We start from the raw sequence: 21276 nt of genomic DNA, 5'->3' as shown, positions 1-21276 counted from the left end.
TCTATATCATGGTTCTTTATTATTTTCATCCTTTCTTATATAAGATTTATATATATGTTTGTATATGTATATCTCAAACCTATATAGTTTAAAAAGCTTATATATTCATACCAAACAAACCAAGATACTTGATAATAACCATGAATAAAATTCTTAACATGGTGAAATCATCAAAAGTGTTTTATCTCTACTTTTAAAGATTAAAATGAATAATACAATAGTGAAAAATATCAAGAAAAACAGGAAAAATAATTGAAAAAAATGATAAACTATGATATTTTAAAAAGTAAATGATAACATTATATGGTGGACAGAGCTCACAGACCGATTTGACTTACAGTGATGGCTGTGACCATGAGCAAGTCACATTACTGCCTCGTGCAAATGGGGGAAAACAGTACTTACCTTACATGCTCTTATATTTCTTAAGGAATATATGAAAACTCTACTTAAATAAATATGTCAGGTAAATCACATGTAACAGTGTAGTAACAAAAATGATTGTAATAATCTTTATTAATAGTCTTAAAAAATGTATATGTAGATATATATGCTACATATTACATATCCATATGTAAATCATACATATTACATATTATTTAATGATATCTAATGCGATGTAATATATATGTGTATACCCACTCATATATATAGAACCAAACACACACATGCATTTGTAATTTCCATGCTTCCATGCTGTTTGAATAATAATGACACTGACTTTAAATTCTGAACTGTATCTCAATTGTCAAAAATAGCACTTAGTGAATTTTTAGCCCAAGTACGGTTATTTCTTTGAAAATTAGCGTTTGATGTAGAATTTTCAACCAACACATATTTACCATAATTCCAAAAAGGGTTCAAATAACAGATAATGTTATACCTTTTATTTAAAAAAAAACACACACACACATTCACATTTGTACTTTCATTTCATTTCCAGGAAAATCCTGTGAGCAACATACTACAAATATCATTGTTACATGCCATCAAATAGATATAAGGTATGGGACATTATGAAACAGTTTTAAAATAAACATTGTGTTTTATTTATGAACTTAGATTAAAAAGAAAATTAAAAAGCAAGTGAAAAATAAATGAAGTTTAATAACATAACAGGAAATTTCTCTTCTCATAATGTGGTAAATCAAGCTGTAGTTAATTATCGTTTCTTCTTGGTCAGATAGGAGTAAAAATCACTACTAGGGATTTTATGCCAAAGGTCTTAATACAAGACATTCACCTTGTATTCACTTCAATCTGTTCTACTGCTCTCTCATAGGCTGTGCTGAGAAAAATAATACAGAAGCAATGGTAAGATTGATAGTCATTAAAAATGCCTTATGATGTCTAATGCAATGAATCCAATAAAGTACCAATAAAGAACTTATCCAATAAAGAAGCTGGGGGTAAGATATTTAAAAATATTTTTCCTCCTCTGAAACAAGCATGCACTTTAAAAAAGTTAAAGCATTCAATTATATCATTCAGGATCAATTTAAAAGGTGAACTGGATAAGTAGGCTTTTATTGTAAAAGGAAGATCCTAGATACCATAGTGATTTATACAGAAAAATGTCACGTAAATAAATTTTGGTGCATGTGCCAAATGATGTTAAAATATGAAAGTCAGATATACAATTTATTCCACAGCTTTAGAATGAAATGTCACCAATTTATTCTACAGCTTTATATTGATGTTAGCAACTGATCTGAACAAATAAAAATTGACATACATGATATAAAGACAAATGTGTTTTAGGGCAAGGATCAACACCCTAGACAAATCTAGTAGGATTTTAAGAGACTATACCATGCATGATTTTTTCCATTGTTGAGAAATTGTTAATATACATTACTATATAAGTTTAAGGTGTACAGCATGATGGTTTGATTTACATATATTGTGAAATGATTGATATAGCAGTTTTAGATAACATCCATGATCTCACATAGATAAAATAAAAAGAAAAAATTTCTCTTAGTGATGACAACTCTCAGAATCTATTCTCTTAACAACTACTAATTCTTTTTAAGGAAGATTCCAGAAATTATCAAAAGAAAATCCACCCAAGTGGTGACATTATTATTTTGCTATCTTATCTTCAACATGTGTCTAAATCTTGCTGTGACAGTATTACATTTCTTATATGCATTGTTTATGCCACTTCTGCCTCCAGAAAGGAATTGAGGCTGATTACCATTATAGATGTATTACACATTAAAAGGAGAAGCAAGAGGCAAGGAGTTTGAGATTTGAGTTTTATAAAATTTAAGAAAGGTAGACATAAAACAGGATCTCTTTTTCCTCCTTAACTAAAATTGTTATGTGATGAAGGCCATTCATGGTAGTCCAAGAGTTGAGAGGCAGCAGGTGTGTACACAGCAGCACATAGGCAAGGTATATTTAATGAAAAATTTCAATGAAATTCTTATGTATGAAATCACAATGAAAATATATTTCATTGTGTGCATTGAAAATCCCTATATAATAGAAATTGGTGGGCTATACTAGCTCCAAGAAAGATTCCCATTTCATATTATTAAATAAATCAAAATATAATAGCATTAGTAAAATATGTATGTTAGTTGTGGCTAACAAAATGGATGCAGATGAATTTAGGTTACACTAACTTTGGTTAAGATAGATTTTTGTAAATTTTATTTCAATACTGGGAATTTCAAATTTTATTGAATTAGAAAACTTTATTACACTTAAAACCACTTAAAACAAATCTTCAGTGATTAATAAGTTAATAGATAGACATGCTCTGCACGTAAGTGAGAATTGAGCCTTTGTACTTAGAAATGCATTTCTATCCAATTGCACAACTCACGTGAACTATGAAGGAAAAAAGTATACATCATCTAAGTAATTTTCACAACTATCAAAAATCTAAACTATTACCTAAGTGTATTTATTTTTGTTTTAATGTGTTTAAAACATTTTTTCTTTATTGCACATAAAGAAATCTCTATTTCTTTTTCCTTTTGAACGGGCACATTCTGTTACACTTCCATACTTCATCCCTGTTCATTTGATCTTATTTAAAAACATCAACTTCACATTCTTTCAGAAATCTAAATTATACTCCTTTAGTAAAGACTTTGACAATAATTTGTGTTAAATCAAGATACGAAATACAGGAAGCAAGTTTGATATAGAAGATTAGAGCCTAGTTTAGACATGCATTACTTATATACCTTTTGGAGTAGACATACTGGGAATGTCAGCAAACCTTTTTTCCTAGTGGTTTTCCAGATGGCTGTATTACATATTCTTTAATCACCTGGCCACTGATCACTCCAAAGTTGAATAAGTGACTTTGAACAAACTAATGATTCTTTTTCCTGGAATTTTTGGACTTGTTACTATAAGTGATCACAAACATTTATTTCTAATGCCTGAATGTTTAAAGCTCAAAGGCTTTTGAAGTCACGTTTACTACCATTTCATCTAGAAAGAAAAAAGCTGGTTTTTTGAATAAAAGAGAAGGGAGAATCAGTTACAGCTGGAGACTGGTGAAACAGAAAGGTCTCTGAACAATTTCTACTTGTTTCTGAGGCCTAGCAACATGTCTTTTTTTATTTCATGAAGAATTTTCAATGTCTTTACAATGATTCCTGCTCATGCCTACCTGGTTTGCATTATGATTTTGGCAAGCATCTCCAAAAATGAACACAAATATAATGTGACTCATCATGTTTATGTGGGTTAGGCAGTTTAAATTTACAAGAACCACATTTAATCAGGTTATTTCAGTTAGTGGGAAATTATTTCAAGGAGAGACTAGATAATAAGGAAGATAAGAAACGTTCTCAGCAATGCTGAGCCAGGCATAGAGTCGATGATTATAGTTCTTAAGAGCACGGGTTCTGGGGCTACAGAACTGGATTCTGTGTCCAACTATGCTACTTACCTGCTTTATAACTTTCATGTCTCGATATCTTAGTTTCCTAGACTATAATAGAAAAAAATAATCACAGTAGCTATCTCACAGGTTTACTCTGAGAAGTAGATGTGAATACAGGTTTGGTGCTTAGGTCATTGCTTGACAGTTGAGTAAGGGCTTCATTAATTTTGATTTTGATTTTGCATTCTTCTTCCTGATTCTGTCTCCAGTCTTTTCAGTTCTCCCACATTGTTGCTATAATTATCAATCGAAACCTAACATTTGACTTTCTGAAAATTCTGTAATTGATTTTCAGTACATACATAAAGATATCACCATCCCACTGTATGGCATACGATGCCCTTCACGGTTTGCTTCAAGCATTGTCCTGACTGTTCAGTATAATGATATAACAGGGCTTTCCTGTACATATTTTATTATGGCTTATCTGGTGCTTTTCCTTGTATATGTTCCACTGCTTTCGTCTCTCTGTTGAATTTCCTCTTAATCTATCTAATAAAACATATTAGTTTATTTACTATTCTTTCAACTATACTTCCATTCATTTCTTCCTTGGATTTTGTGATCTCTTTTTCCTGAAGGTTTGTCTGAAAAGACTCCTATTTCTAGACTTTCTGAATTGATTGATTTTTGAGTTAACCCTTGAGTTGTGGTTCTGTATTAAGACAGGGATCTGTAAACTGGACAGGGTTTTTTTTGTTTCATTTTTATATAATCAGTGGGAAACTATTGAGGTATTTCACGAATCGAAGAATCACATTGAAATGATATTTTAGGAAAATGTATCCATGGGGGGAAAGTCGAATAGACTAGAGCAGTTTCCCAAATTGTCTCAGTTCAAGGTCCCTTCATGTCTTGGTAATTTTTAAGGTCTTCCTGGGTCAAAAAATACCTAATGTTTCTGTTTCTTAAGTAGTTATGTCCAAGCCACAGAATAGTAGTAGTTCACATGGCATACAACTAATGTAGCCATATTTCCCTTGAAAAGTTAAAATACCTTTTGGGGTGTCTCAGTGAGTTCAGTGCTGTGCCCCAATGTACCTTGGCTCATATATCTCAACCACAAGTATGTAAACAGAAAGACTGGAGACAGGAAGGCCAGTTGAAACTGGGTTGACAAAGGAGGACCTCTGGCTCAATTTGACTCAGTGCCTGTTTTGTAAATAAAGCTTTATTGAAATATGCAACATGTATTCATTTATATATGATTTTTCATGCTAAAACAGCAGAGTTGAGTATTAGAGAAGAGACCACATGGCTCACAAAGCTGAAAATGTATGATATCTGGCCTTTTAAAGAAAAAGCTTGCCAGTCTCTGACTTAGAAGTCCAGTATCAAATTGTAATATGATGAGAAGGTGAACAAAAGTGGCAGCCCTAGAAATTAAATTTTATTGTATTTAATTCACAAATATTTGAATATCTATAATATGTCAGGCACTCTGGGGAAGCTATGAGAGACTGTCATTAAGTTTAAATCCCACAGATTAAAATTTGAAATCATGGCAATTTCAGGTGTTTAATGCTTTTTTCTTAAGCTTTCTTATTAAAGTGTCTCAGGAAATTACATTTCCACCAACGGTCAATTTCTTAATCATAACTATTCTTTTTATAGTTGATAAGTAATTAAGATAATTTTGAAATCAGTTCCTTTACAATACTAAGAGGTACAGCAAAGCTGATATGGCGACATCTTCAGGAAACCTACATTCCACCCCCTGTTCACTAGCAAGATTACCAATATAACTTTAAGTAAATGATAGAGAAAGCTCAAAATATATTCTGATAGACTTGCTCCATAAACAGCCTGTGATGATATATTGATATTAATTTTGAAGAAATTCTCTCTTTTCCTTTAGGAACCATGTTTACTTAACATTTCCAGGCCTAACTGAAATCAACCTTTTTCATTTCTAAAGATAATTTTAGAACTTGCAGGTAACAGCATCAGCCCATAGAGCTGTCATTAGTCCTTACCTGCAAAGTCCATATCATTTATCACTCATGGCATATTCACTCTCACTTCTGGGTTTCAAGAAGTACTCTTCAAATAATGCAACCAAATTCACAGATATAATCTTGTGGGTTTCTCTGCAATGTTTTTTTAGGGCTGGGATGATATCTGAACTGATATAAATTATTTGACATGAAGATAACATTCAACTTTGAAACCTACTGTATGTTCAATGGTAAAAGTCTGTATCTGGTCATAGGTGTATTTGTGTGCATGTAAGAGAAAAAGATAGAGACAGAGATAGAAACAAAGAGAGATTTATTAGAGGCAGACAGAATATAGCATTTTGCTCTGAAAGTAAATAGAATAACAAAATATGCATTTTTTTCCTGCTTAGAAAATTTAAATTACATCTCAAAAATTAAATAATTGACATCAAGAAATCAATGCTGTTTCCATAACAATATTCAGCAGGATATCCATTAATAGTTTATGTAGAGTTGTTTATCGCTTGAAGAATTTTCTTTTCCTTGTTTGACTTGGGAATATTTTTGGAAAATCTTAAAATTTAAAATTTTTCATAGACAAAACAGTATTTCTATTTCTAACGATTATTAATGAGTATTGTAATATTCATAGTACTGTAGATGCAGTCCAATGATGGAATTTTTTGTTGGAAATTCCAATACCTCTAGGAAAAATGATGAATGAAAGACTTCTAGGTTCTGGTTTCTTGGCAGGTGCATTAGCTCAGACTATGCAGGCCACCTCCTTCTCCCCTGCTTGCCCTTCCCTAGTCTCCCATCCTCACAGGACATCTTCATCTTTTCTTTCTAAACAGTCTTGCATCCTGTCTTCCAGTTACCAACACCGATTCCCATGTTACCTATCTTGCTATTATCTCCTGTATCTCTCTAAACAGATATCTTAGGAAAACTGTGTCTTAGAATACTATCTTCAAGCTGCAATTGCTTTTTCACCCATGCCAGCAAGTTTGTCATCGGTGGTGTTTTCTCAGCATCCTTGCAACCCTCTCAGCTCTCAGCCAGACCATAGCAGCTGGGATCTCAGCTACCATCGCCTTTCAACTCTCCACCAAAGTCACCACTACTAACTTACACAGCACAGAAGACAGCTGATCTGCTCTTTGCCCATAGCCCATAGGTTTCAGACATTATGCATCTGAGCATTTTTTTTAACCCAGAGAATATTTTTGGGAAGATATTATAGTCCCTGCATCTCAAGAAATCAGTATGGTGTTTCACAACTCTTTATATGGTAGGTCATTTTTTTTTTTGAGAGGGCATCTCTCATATTTATTGATCAAATGGTTGTTAACAACAATAAAATTCTGTGTAGGGGAGTCAATGCTCAATGCACAATCATTAATCCACCCCCAGCCAGTTCTCGTCAGTCTCCAATCTTCTGAAGCATAACGAACAAGTTCTTACATGGTGAACAAATTCTTACATACTGAATAAGTTCTTCCATGGTGAACAGTACAAGGGCAGTCATCACAAAATCTTTGTTTTGATCACTCATTATGAACTATAAACAATCAGGTCAAATATGAATATTCATTTGATTTTTATACTTGATTTATATGTGAATCCCACATTTCTCCCTTTATTATTATTATTTTTATTTTTTAATAAAATGCTGAAGTGGTAGGTAGATGCAAGATAAAGATAGAAAACATAGTTTAGTATTGTAAGAGAGCAAATATAGATGATCAGGTGTGTGCCTGTAGACTATGTGTTAATACAAGCTAGACAAGGGCAATAATAATACATCCACGGATGCAGAAGATTTCTCTCAAAACAGGGGGTGTGAGGTTCTAAGCCTCACCTCTGTTGATCCCCAATTTCTCACCTGATGGCCCCCCTGCGACTGTGCATGTCTTAGGTTGTTCCTCCCTTGAGGAATCTTACCCGTCTCTGGCTAACCAGTCATCTTCCGGGGCCATACAGGGAAATGTAAAGTTGGTAAGTGAGAGAAAAGCCATATTGTTTGAAAAGGTTAGCTTTTACTTCTTTGCAGATTTATGCCCTGTGGCTTCTATGCCCAGCATTTGTCTTGAGGTATCTTTACCACTTGGAGGAGTTATGATACTCGGTGAATTCGATATGAGGCACGAATTCTATTTAAGGTTGTAATTAGGAAGGAAGAAGAAAAGCTATAGAGGTAGCAGATGGAAGAAAACATGGGAGGATTGATTATTTCTTTGACATATCTTCTTGTAGAGTAACTTAAGCATGTATAGGTTTTAAACTACTAATTAAATTGTGTACACACATTAACATAATAGAAATACAGTTACATAAACAAAGCAGATCTATAATTACCAGCCATCTCCAGTGAAGCCAAGAAAACCAGTTAGGCACCCTAAGCATTTGTGAAAATTTGTCTATGATATGATGGATATTGCCCAACTGTACTTGAACAGTCTGGGAGAAATCAGACAAATTAAAACAACCCATTCCTGGGAACTGTTCACATCCCATATGTTCTTTTAACAGTAGATAGTCTGTAGTTGTAAGATTTTGGAGCGCTACAACTTGCACTTCTCCTAATTCTTGGTTGAGTTCCAACAGTATAGATCCAGTCAAATTTGTTTTTTTACTGTATGCACAGGTCAGCTTAGATATCTCCTTCTTCATTACAATGGCAAGTCCAGGAACCGGTGGATGGTAGGTCATTTTTGAAATAAAATCTGAGGACATACTCTTTGGTGAATTATTTACTCAAAATTGTAAAGTGCCTTTACAATTAATTTGCCACTACTGTAGACTACATTACTCAATTGTTTTATGAAACAGAATGGCAGATACTGAAAACCAATTTAATCAAATAACAGAGTATCTTTTCAATATCATCTTAAAAATTAAAACTTTAATATTCAAATTAGTGAATAATCTTGGGTATATATTTTACATTTGAAAATATACATAAATATATTCTTAGTTAGATTTCATGACTATAAATTAGAAAATTCTAGTCATTTAATCATGGTTTCCATAACATATGCCAAAATGGAAGCATCAGTGAACTAAAAATTGTTTAATTTACAAAATTATCTTTCATCTTTGATTACATTAAATCTTGTGTTTCTTTAAACAGGGCATATAATCACTGTCTCTTTATGTGTATCCAAGTGAGACATTAATAAATTAAATATATATTAAAAGTATTTTTCTTAAAGAGGAAAAAAATTATGACTTTAATCATATGAAATATGTTAGAATTCTAGTTTTCAATTAAGTCCTAAGACAGATATGAGAAAGTGACTTTCTACCAGTAACTATACTTGTAGCAAAAGTTTCATTTGCAAAACTTTTCACCTACAACTTTGAAATCAGATTTGAATAATAGGTCTTTTGATTCCATATTTAGATAGAAAAATGTACATAGTTTCACTTGACAAAAATTACACTCAATGTCTGCTTTCCGGATAAATCTTTTGAGGTTTTCTGTTCTTTAAATTTTCTGCTGTCATCTTGATTTTAGTCCTAATCTCTTTCCTGCTATGTTCACATGTTTAACACACACATACACACACACACACACACACTTAGCATTTGCTATTTCAAACTTTATAATTTCCTGTTCACCCGGTACTTTTCCAAGTGATGGAGATGAGAGGGAAAAGTTGTCTTTATAACCAGGGAAATGGCCCAGATTTTAACAACAAAGAAATATTTACTATGGAAACAGTAGACATCTCTGTACCTTGAAGTACAGCCAAGATATTAATTCATGTAACTTATTTTCTAGATAGTAAAGAAAAATAATTTGCAAGCTTGATCTTTCTAATGAATTAGGGAAGGTTTTGAGTTCTGATTTATTTGATGGAAACTACAAGAATGATCCAAACCAAGAAATTTTATCATTGTTGTTATCAGGAAGTATAAATCTATATGTCATTTCCCAAAGAGTAATTAGCTTCTGAGTGTCTGTTCTCTGCTTCAGGTTGGAAGGCAGAGTAGGCCCTGAACAACGAAACAACTGTAATAACATCAAGAGATATGGGAAGTGGTGTTTACTGAGACCCCAAACTTTGTTAGTCACCATGTGTTGGTTTCTCAAAGATGAATTTACTTCTGTAGAAACAAAAGTCTTTTTATCTGAAAATAACTTGTCTTGCTTTTCCTTAATGGAAAAGCTAATTCATTGATACTGCAATGAAGATCAGTATATTTATCAGTATATATATAATATTTTTTGTACAATTTATTTTTAAGTATAAGCTATCTATCATCATGAGATCAATTTCTTACATATTACATATGTCATACTGTTATCCTCTTTAAGGACTTTTGATAACTTTCTTTTTCTTACAAGATAATATTCAAGGTCTGGACAAAACATTTAAGACTCTAAAGTATGGCTCAGGGCTAAAAACCTTACTTCAGGTATTTTCTCTTCAAACATCACCAATAAAAATCTCACTATTTTTTCCTTCCATGGTTCCCTCTTTTTTTTTCTTTTTCTTGTGCTCCCACTTGTCTAACTTCTGATTACTTGTTTAAACCTTACCTTCCTTTCGGAATGTGTTCCATCTTCTTTTGAACTCATCAAAAATCCCAGTTCGTCTCAACTTCTCTATTAAGCCCTCCTAGACTTGAAATTCCCTATCCTCTGAATTCATCATACGTACACTCAGTCATACTTTCTCATCATTAATGATCAATGAATGTGTTCAAAACCAACATTTTAAAGTATGACTTTATTGCAAAATCCACTGTTTGCAAATGATCTTAATTTCGGACTTGACTATAGTCATGTCTTTAGAGACTCTTTTAAAGAGGGTGAAGACACTGAATTAGATGATTTCATCTGGTCAGGCAGAGCTGAATTAGACCCATTGTATTCAGCTGGAATTGAACGGCCACCCTGGGAAAGCTTGTCTAAGTGAAAATGAGAACAGTCAGACTAAAGGCGAGGGGTGTGAGAATATCGGAAAGAGCAATGTGATCAAAGTATTTCTATGTGTCCTATTAGTCACACTTAGACGCTGCCTTTAAAAGGCTAGACAGATAATAAAAATATCTATAATTCAGATTCATAATCTGAATACTACTTATTCATAAAACAATATTTATCCAGCAACAGTTTGGTGAGCTGTTCTCTGGGTGGGACACTGCTCTAAATGTTGGGCATAAGGGAATTACTACAGCAGACAAAAACCTTGATTTTATGAAGATTATATTCTAGTAAGGAGAACAGTCCAAAACACATTAAATTAGTAAATTCCACAACATATTAGAACTTGTCAGGAAGGGAGGATGTGATGGCTGATTTTATCTATTAACCTGGGCCATGGTACTCAGATATTTTTTTCCAATATTATTGTGGGTGTCTGTAAGGATGTTTCTGGATTAGATTAGCATTTGAATCAGTAGACTAAGTAAAGCACATTGCATTCCTTAATGTGGGTGGGCCTTATCCAATTAATTAAAGACTTGAATGGGACAAAAAGGGCAAATAAGAGAATTCTTCCTGCTTAACCGAGTTGGAACACTAGTCTTTTTCTGCCTTTGGACTTGAGCTGAAAAGTCATTTGTTCCTGGGTCTCAAGCTTGCCAACTTCAGGCAAGAATTTACACCAATTGGATCTCTTGGTTCTTAGGCCTTTGGATTAGATTAAAACTATACCATTGGTTCTTTTTGGTCTCCAGCCTGCTGCCTGCAGAGCTTGGGACTCAGCCTCCATGGTAAGCCAATTCTTGGTTCTGTTTCTCTTTCTCTGGTGAACCCTGACTGATATAGAGGTAAGCTAGGAAATTAGGATGCAGAATGTTGAAGGTAGACTGGGTTGCTTCAGGGAAGGCTTTTAATGCCATATTAAGCGGTTTTAATTTAGTTTGCTAGGTAATATAAACACATCAGAAGCTTCTAAGAAGGGGTGTTACCTTAAAAAAAAAAACAATGTTTTAGAAAAATCCCTCAGGAAAGAGTGGTCTGAAGCAGGGTGATGATGAAAATGTACCCAGAGCAGACTCAGTAAAAACTGCAATGAAGTCAATAGGACCTGACAAACAGTGAGGTAGAGAAGATAAAAAAAATAATTCCAGTCATTGCTGGAAGAGGAGATGGCAGGGCTATTCGCTGAGCTCAGACACTAAGAAAATCTCAGAGCAGAGAGAATGCAAGAGCAGATATTAGCATATAGCTTTCAGAGTAGGAGCCCACAAACAAACCCAGACCACTGATTTTTTTTAGTTTGTCTGACTGGTTTTAAATTTTTAGAATTGAAAGTTATTATAAATTTTTAAATTTTTAGAAATATTCAAAATTTGTGAGTTCTTAAGATTTTTCTTTTTGAGACATTTTAACAAAAAAAATGAAGTGCCCTCCTGCAGTACAGTTGAGTAGCAACCACCTTTGTTAGACAACATGTACACAGCAGTTTTTTATAGGCCCCTTTCCTAGACTCTCCATTGGACTGAGACAGAATCAGGAACCACCTTATAACTCTCCTTCACCTTATAAATATCTCAAGCAAGGCTGTGGATTGAGCATCTACCTTAGATTGTAAGCAATCCAATGTAAGGAACCTCCAGGATTTTTGCAGCCACCGTAAATTGCATTTATTCTCTGGTTGAAGTGAAGCTTTAGTGTCTATAAAATAGAAAGATTAGTTAGAGCCAGGCCTTGCTGATTTCTAATCCCAGGTTGTTTAGCAAGGATTTTATCTTTTTGAGCCTCAGTTCCTACATGGGTGAAATGAAAATAATAATAGTGTCACCATAGAGTGTGGTTATGAGGAGTTTAGGAGCTTTTACGTAAGAGGTGTTCTGTTGGCAGCCGCGCTCAGAAAATAGCGCCCCATGCAGGGCAGCCGGAAGGCCCCGAACTTCCTAATGACAAATCATCCCACACCACTAAACTACATGCTAATTGCGCCTTGGCATAAGGACCAATGAGACCCACCAAATGGTTATGCTAATAAGGCATATGGAGCCGCACCAACCAGGTCAGAGCATGAGAACTATATAAGCAAGCCTCTCCTTCCCCTCTGGGTCCTGCCCAACTCATTTGTTTCACAAAGAGCTGAAGAATAAAGCTTTCTGCAGAAGAATCCTGCTGTTGTTGCATGCTGTTCTTGCCGGCGAGGACAGGGCACGCGACAAGTGGTGCCGAATCCCGGGAACCAGAACATCACCGGCACAGGGAGGACCCTTCAGACATCTGGAGAGGATTCAGAACTGCAGGTCAGAAGAAAGCCCGGAGGGGTAAGTTCCGAGAGGCCCCTGCTTTTTAGGATGATGGTTGATGGTTCTCTGTAAATAAGGAGGCACCATGGGGAATGCACCGTCATTAGTCACGGCGCTGCAGACAGCTCTCAAAGAGCGAAACTTGAAGGTCTCCAGCAAAGTCTTAGGATCTTTTGTGAAGGAGATAGACCGTGTGGCCCCCTGGTTCATTTGTTCAGGGTCCCTCTCAATCCCGAGCTGGGACAAACTGGGGAAAGATCTTGATAGAGAGGAGGAGGAGGGTAGCCTGAGGGGAGGCACCAGGCCCCTCTGGAAACTGATTAGAGCTTGTCTGCAAGATGAGAGATGTGAAAAGGTAATAAAAGAAGGTCAGAGAGCATTGACAGATATCCAAGAGAGCATGTCAGAAACGGAACGGGAAACAGAGAGCGCGCGCGGCCGAAAAAAGGCCACAAAAACGAAGGTAAAGAAACCTCAGAGTGAGGGAGAAAGCCCGCCTAGGGCAAAAGCGAAAGAGCCCCGAGAAGCGAGTGACAATCGCCTCGGAGAAAATAGTAAATACCCCTGGAAAGAGTTGAGGGACCTCCAACTCTCCAATAGGGAATCTGAGGAGGAATTAACGTCCGCAGAGGAAGGGGAAGAAAATAAAACCGCAGAGTGTAGAAGTAAGGGAACCAGCAAAGTTGAAAAGCGGACCAAGGAAAAAATGAAAGCAGGGTGTCCCCCGACGCCCTTTGCCCCGCCACCTTACGTGAGTGGCGCACTCTCCTTTTGCCACCCAGATACTCTTCAGGCAATTAGACAAATGTTTCCTGTATTTGAGGATAACGGTGTACGCTCTCACCAGCCCCTGAGCCATAAACAAGTTAAGGAGTTAGCAGAATCCGTTCGGGCTTATGGAGTCAGTGCTAACTATACCATAGCACAAGTTGAGAGATTAACAGAGACAGCCATGACACCCGCAGACTGGCAATATGTAACTAAGGCATGCCTTTCTAGTATGGGGCAATACATAGAATGGAAGGCATTGTGGCATGATATCAGCATGACCCAGGCACGCGCAAACGCGGCCGAAGGACAGCCTGCATGGTCATATGATATGCTGACGGGCCAAGGACAGTGGGTAGCCGACCAGACCGCCTTCCCCTTACAGGTATATGCACAAATAAACACGTGCGCCGCCAAGGCATGGAAAGCCCTCACCAACAAAGGAGAAGTATCAGGCAATTTGACAAAAATTATTCAGGGGCTGAGCGAGCCATTTTCTGACTTTGTCGCTCGTATGATGGAGGCCGCAGGCAGAATATTTGGAGATCAGGAACAAGCAATGCCCCTAGTGGAGCAATTAGTGTTTGAACAATGTACCAAGGAATGCAGACAGGCGATAACACCCTGGAAACAAAAAGGGATACATGCCTGGTTGAAAGCCTGTAGAGAAATAGGAGGGCCACTCACCAATGCGGGCCTAGCCGCGGCCATATTACAGAGCCACAAACAAGCCAGGATCACTAACAGAAGTATCAAATGCTTTCAATGCGGGAAATTAGGACATATAAAGAGAGAGTGTAAGAGCCCAGCTTCAGAACAAACAACCCAAAAGACCCCTGAGTTGTGCCCTAAGTGTAAGAAAGGCAGGCATTGGGCTAATGAGTGCCGGTCTATTAAAGATATAGAAGGGAAACCCTTAGAGTTGCCAAAAAACGCCCAGAGGGGCCCCCGTCACCAGGGCCCGCAAATATATGGGGCAACCAGCACGCAAGTGTCATTCGGGAACAACCAGGCCCCCCAAGGAGAGCCACTTCAAGTTCCGCGGGATTGGACATCCGTGCCACCACCAGAATAGTGTTGACTCCACAGATGGGAGTTCAGCCTATCCCTTCAGACTTTAAAGGCCCCCTACCACCAAATACCATTGGGTTACTCCTAAGGCGCTCTTCTGCTGCATTGAAAGGCCTGGTAGTTCATCCCAGAGTCATAGATCAAGATTATGAAGGACAGGTAAAAATCATGTGTTCGGCTCCCAGAGGAATCTATCCTATATCCCCGGGAGACCGCATAGCCCAGCTCTTAGTTTTACCTAGTCTCCACGCCAATTATCCTGCTACCAACACGGAGAGGGGAGAAAGAGGCTTCGGCTCCTCTGACTGGGATTCAGCCTTCATAGTATTAGATTTAGCAGACAGACCAAAATTAACTCTTCAAATAGAGGGAAAGAGCTTTGAGGGAATCCTAGACACTGGAGCAGATAAAAGTATTATCTCTGCAACCTGGTGGCCCTCCAAGTGGCCTGTGACCCAATCCTCACATTCATTACAAGGTTTAGGATATGAGTCAAGCCCTTCAATTAGTGCCAAACCATTGAAATGGCGAGCCCCTGAAGGACAAGAGGGTACAGTCACCCCTTATGTACTCCCTCTACCGGTCAATTTATGGGGGAGGGATGTCATGAGACACTTAAGCCTCAAACTCATTAATGAATACTCCACCCCCGCCCAAGGCATGATGATGGACATGGGATACATCCCTGGCAAGGGGCTGGGGAAACACCAACAGGGACACATAGAGCCCATCCTGCCCAAAGTAAAGAATGACCGTCACGGCCTGGGTTTTTCATAGGGGCCATTGAAGATGCCATGCCCATACCTTGGCTCACAGAGGAGGCCGTATGAGTTCCTCAGTGGCCCCTATCCTCTGAAAAATTAGAAGCAGCTCATTGCTTAGTGCAAGAGCAGCTCCAAGTGGGACACCTAGAACCCTCTGTGTCCCCATGGAACACACCCATATTTGTAATCAGGAAAAAGTCAGGATCATGGAGGTTGCTTCATGATCTGAGAGCAGTAAATGCTCAAATGAGAATGCTTGGACCCGTACAACGGGGACTGCCACTCCTCTCTGCCTTACCCAAAGAATAGAAAGTGCTCATAATAGATATTAAAGATTGTTTCTTTTCTATACCTCTAAGCTCCAAGGACAGGGAAAGATTTGCTTTTACTTTGCCAGCTATTAACCATGAACAACCCGATGCCAGATTTCAGTGGAAGGTCCTCCCTCAAGGAATGGCAAATAGCCCCACCATATGTCAACTGTACGTTCAGCGAGCGCTAGACCCAATTCGTAAGACCTATCCCACGCTAAAGATCATCCATTACATGGATGACATCCTTCTTTGCTCCCCACAACCAGCGGAAATAGAAGAAGCATATATAGATCTCACTAGATCCCTAGAAAATTGGAGACTGAATATAGCAAGCGAGAAAGTCCAAAAATCTAGTGTTAGCAAATTCCTAGGAGCAACCATTTACACAGATGTAATTTGCCCCCAAAAGCTTGAGATAAGACATAATCAATTGCGAAATTTGAATGACTTCCAAAAACTCCTAGGGGATATTAATTGGTTGCGCCCATACTTAAAGATACCCACCACTGAATTGACTCCACTATTTAAAACCCTAGAAGGAGACCCACAACTAACGTCACCGCGCTCCCTCACACCTGAGGCATTACAAGCCATTCGCAAAGTAGAACAGGCTTTGATGACAGCACAATTAAATAGAGTGCAATCGAATGAACCCTTTGAGTTGTGTGTCCTTCCCACCCCAGAGCTACCAACAGCAGTCTTATGGCAGCACGGCCCACTGATCTAGATTCATCCCCAAGCCTCTCAGGCTAGGACAATAGAGTACTATCCAGCAGCCGTGGCCAAACTTGCTTTGAGAGGAGTAAAAACCTCCATGACACATTTCGGAGAGGCTCCAGCTAAAATTATAACCCCTTACAGCGTAGAACAGATACAAGTATTATGTGCTATGAACGATGATTGGGCCATACTTGCTTACAGTTTCTCAGGAACCTTTGATAATCATTTCCCTAAACATCCCCTCATCAACTTCGCCAAAAATCATCTCCTAGTATTTCCTCGGGTCACTAGCCTAACCCCGCTGCCTCATGGAAAAACAGTTTACACAGACGGGTCTAAGACAGGCACAGGTGCCTATGTCCATGATGGCAAAGTTGTGACAAAAGGCTACACGCCTGACACTCCACAAATAGTGGAATGTCGCATAGTCTTAGAGGTCCTACAAATCTTTCCTGAACCTTTAAATATTGTGTCTGACTCCTGTTATGTAGTTAATGCAGTCAAATCTCTAGAAGTGGCCGGGCTAATCAAAGCGTCCAGCCCAGTAGCCACTTTGTTCAAACAGATACAATCAGCACTACTTCATAGGCAATCTCCTTTGTATATAACTCATATCAGAGCACATTCAGGCCTTCCCGGGCCTATGACCCAAGGCAACCACCTGGCAGACCTCGCAACCAGAAATATAGCTTTTCCCCTGCTAGACCCTATCACCACAGCTTCAAAATTCCATACACAATTTCATGTCACTGCCGAAACACTGCGCAAGCGGTTTAGCATAACCAGGGCCGAAGCTAGGAACATTGTCCTTAGCTGCCAACATTGCTGCAGCTTCCTTCCCACACCTCATGTTGGGATCAACCCCAGAGGTATTAGGCCTTTACAAGTTTGGCAAATGGATGTGACGCATATTTCGTCTTTTGGGAAACTGAAATATGTACATGTATCCGTGGATACTTGTTCAGGAGTCATCTTTGCCTCCCCATTGTCAAGAGAGAAAGCTTCCCATGTCATCCAGCACTGCCTTGAGGCTTGGAGCGCATGGGGGTTACCACAGATTCTGAAAACAGACAATGGCCCAGCCTATACCTCTACAAAATTTGCTCAATTTTGTCATCACATGGGGATAAAACATATCACTGGCCTTCCCTACAACCCACAGGGTCAAGGGATTGTGGAACGCGCGAACCGCACGCTCAAATCCTATTTACTTAAACAAAAAGGGGGAATTGAAGATATACCCCCCACACCAAAAACTGCCATAGCCCTAGCACTTTTCACTATAAATTTTTTGAATCTGGATGCTCAAAGCCATACAGCAGCGGATCGCCATAATCAGTGGCCAAAAGACCCACAAGAACTAGTAAAATGGAAGGACGTGTTATCTAACCAATGGAAGGGCCCGGATCCAATCATAATCAGATCCAGGGGAGCTGTGTGTGTTTTCCCCCAGGGTGAAGAAAATCCCTTCTGGATCCCAGAGCGCCTAACGAGGAAAGTCCTAAACAAAGGAGATGACTTCGCTGTACCTCCTGACCCTGCTCCTGACACTGGAGACCCCGACTCAGGGAGTATTGAGATGGGGAATCCTGTCTGCCTTTCCTAAGCCTATGCCTGTCCGTTTCAATGCAGCCGTTTTTCCGCGCTTTTTCACTACCAATACTAGTATGAACTTGCCCTACTTAGTTAAAGACACCCTAGTAGCTCCCCTGGGAGAAAACCGATCCTTCGTAACTAATGGGTCATTATGCTTCACCACTCAGAATCTAGCTGGCTGTATCTCCCTGAAACGGAAGAAATACGGATGGTTCAGTGACATAATTCTAGAGGCCAGTAGCCTCCCCGTTATGTCAGCTAAATTTGAAGGGCCTAATAAGGAAGGGAGCCCGTCCTATAAGAACATGACTATCCACCAGATGGTTCTCTGGATCAATGGCACATTTGTACACTCTCCCAGGAACAATTCCACCGACAGGCCTCGTCAACCCAAATATGCCTCCCATTGTGTGAGCGACTATGAGGGAGAGCTGTGGCCCTGGACTGACTGTCAGTCAACTGTAGTAACGTGGGCAACTGAGAGGCAGGAGTTTACCATCTCCCCAGATATGGAGGGACGGCCAGCCAATGAGGCTTGGTGGCCAGTAAAGGTGCTCGAAGGCGAGTTTCGTCAGCAGCTGAGCATGAACCCCTTCCATAAATGGATGCTGTGTGGAGTCAATGGCTCGTGTACCGACCTCTCCCCCTTTTCCGCCCTCCAGGGTGGGGGAATCGGTGTAAAAAATATCACCTTTTGGTGCGAGAATAACCACATGCGCGCACACTGGAACATGATCATGACCCATAACAACGAGAACTACACGTGTTCAGCAAAATCAGGTCCAGAGTCACCTAATTCCCTTTTTCCACCTTCTCCAGTATGCGTATACCCCCCATTTCTGTTTATCTTATCCAATAGTAGCTTTGACTCCTGCTCCAATGAAACCTGCTTTCTGTCTCAGTGTTGGGATGCGCGTAACTTTACCAATGCTTTGGTAGTCCGCATCCCCCGTTGGGTCCCTGTTCCCGTAGACGCCCCTAACACCATGACTCTGTTTCGAGAAAGGCGCGATTTCGGTGTTACAGCCGCCATAGTGCTCCTGATCTCCGCGACCGCGGTCGCAGCCACCGCCGCTGGTATAGCTTTAGACACCTCCATCAAATCAGCTACAGAGCTCAATAACCTTGCAGCCTCAGTAGCTTCTGCCCTGGACCAACAGTCCACACTTGATGGCAAACTGAAAGGAGGAATAATGATCCTCAATCAATGCATAGATCTCGTGGAGGAACAAATGGAAGTGCTCTGGCAAATGGCCCAATTGGGATGTGAGCAGAAATATCGTGCCCTCTGCATCACTAGCATTCAATATAAAAATTTTACACGGGCAGCTAATCTGTCACGAGACCTGTCCCAGTATCTTTCAGGAAACTGGTCCCAAGACTTCGATGGGACACTAGAAGAGCTGCGGCGAGAAATTATCCACATCAACTCCACCCGTCTAGATATCTCCGTAGCGGAAGGACTCTCTTCCTAGTTCCTCAGAGCTCTCTCCCACGTCAAGGAGTGGGCGGGCATGGCTGGGATGGGCGTGTTCCTGCTTGGAGGTCTCATGCTCTTACTCTGGTTGTTATGCAGACTCCGCAACCAACATAAGCAGGACAAGGTGATCCTTGCTCAAGCCCTAATGGCGATAGACATTGGCGCCTCTCCCCAAGTGTGGCTCAACATGCTTAAGAAGGAAGCTCGGCTTTAGCTTGAGGTAGCTCTTGCACCCTGAGCCCATGTGGCACTGCACCAGGCCCGAGTACCTCAATGCTTAATCACAGCTTTCTTTAAGAAGCTCATAGTGCAAGAGGGTTGAGAAAAAGAGTCCAAACCCTTTGTACCAAGCGGTCCCAACGCCAGCCAGAGGATGCGAGGCAAAGCACTGCAAGAGGTCTTGGACCCCTCTGAGAGGCATGCCTGACTGCATAGGGGTAGATGCCCAGAACCCCTCTCCAAAAAGGGGGCATCAAGAAGTATGATGGAGGTCAGGCCTCTGTCTCCGCCTCTGCTGGCAAGTTCCGCCTTGAGCTTCTGTTAGACAAAAAAGGGGGAGATGTTGGCAGCCGCGCTCAGAAAATAGCGCCCCATGCAGGGCAGCCGGAAGGCCCCGAACTTCCTAATGACAAATCATCCCACACCACTAAACTACATGCTAATTGCGCCTTGGCATAAGGACCAATGAGACCCACCAAATGGTTATGCTAATAAGGCATATGGAGCCGCACCAACCAGGTCAGAGCATGAGAACTATATAAGCAAGCCTCTCCTTCCCCTCTGGGTCCTGCCCAACTCATTTGTTTCACAAAGAGCTGAAGAATAAAGCTTTCTGCAGAAGAATCCTGCTGTTGTTGCATGCTGTTCTTGCCGGCGAGGACAGGGCACGCGACAGTGTTCAACACATTGCTTCAGACAGTGACCAGGAGAGTCTTCCATGCTGCATGAGAAAGTCACATTCAGCATGCAACCACCTTGTAAAAAAAATGAAAAGAAAAATCATAGGTTTCTAAATTGCATGTCTTGCAACCTTATTTCTTGGGCAGTTTTTTACTATCCATAAGAAGCAAAAATAATCCTGTTTCTTAAGGGTGCAATCAAATAGTCTACTTATGCTTAACCTCTTTCTATATCATCAAAACCTTCAGTATAGAATGAAGTGTGACAATTTTGAAAAATATACCATACAATAGTTCAGAAAATTTTGCCACAAAAGCAGTGTACTTGCTTTGAATTAGTTTATATATATGTAATACTAATATTTATTAAATATAAACATAGAATGACAATATTTCAATATTAATATAAATATTAATATTGATTAAATGTTAATATAAATATAAAATTAAAAATATTTTTATATATAAGTACACACACACACACACACACACACACACATATTTATGGTGAATTCCAGGAGCTTTTGGCGTATTCTTTGAAGAGTACTCTTTGTTTGCATACTATGATGCAGTTTAAAAAT

The 21276-nt window shown here is 39.1% G+C and overlaps 1 protein-coding gene across 1 annotated transcript; it reads left to right on the top strand.

Annotated features, from left to right (window-relative positions):
* The first annotated feature begins 12660 nt into the window (after positions 1-12660).
* On the top strand, positions 12661-20638 carry LOC140845032 (uncharacterized). Its single transcript, XM_073218545.1, has 2 exons — positions 12661-13101; positions 18174-20638. The coding sequence occupies exon 2, from the start codon at positions 18235-18237 to the stop codon at positions 19789-19791; it is 1557 nt and encodes a 518-aa protein (XP_073074646.1). The 5' UTR covers positions 12661-13101; positions 18174-18234; the 3' UTR covers positions 19792-20638.
* Positions 20639-21276: the final 638 nt, after the last annotated feature.

The sequence above is a fragment of the Manis javanica genome, chromosome 12, assembly GCF_040802235.1.
Source record: "Manis javanica isolate MJ-LG chromosome 12, MJ_LKY, whole genome shotgun sequence".
Classification (NCBI taxonomy): Eukaryota; Metazoa; Chordata; class Mammalia; order Pholidota; family Manidae; genus Manis; species Manis javanica.
Note: the sequence above shows the minus strand (reverse complement) of the source record. Positions and strands in the feature narration are given on the sequence as shown.

What these genes read in the sequence shown, in the direction of transcription:
- LOC140845032 (XM_073218545.1), top strand. Translation starts at nt 18,235, where the DNA reads ATGACTTCGCTGTACCTCCTGACCCTGCTCCTGACACTGGAGACCCCG.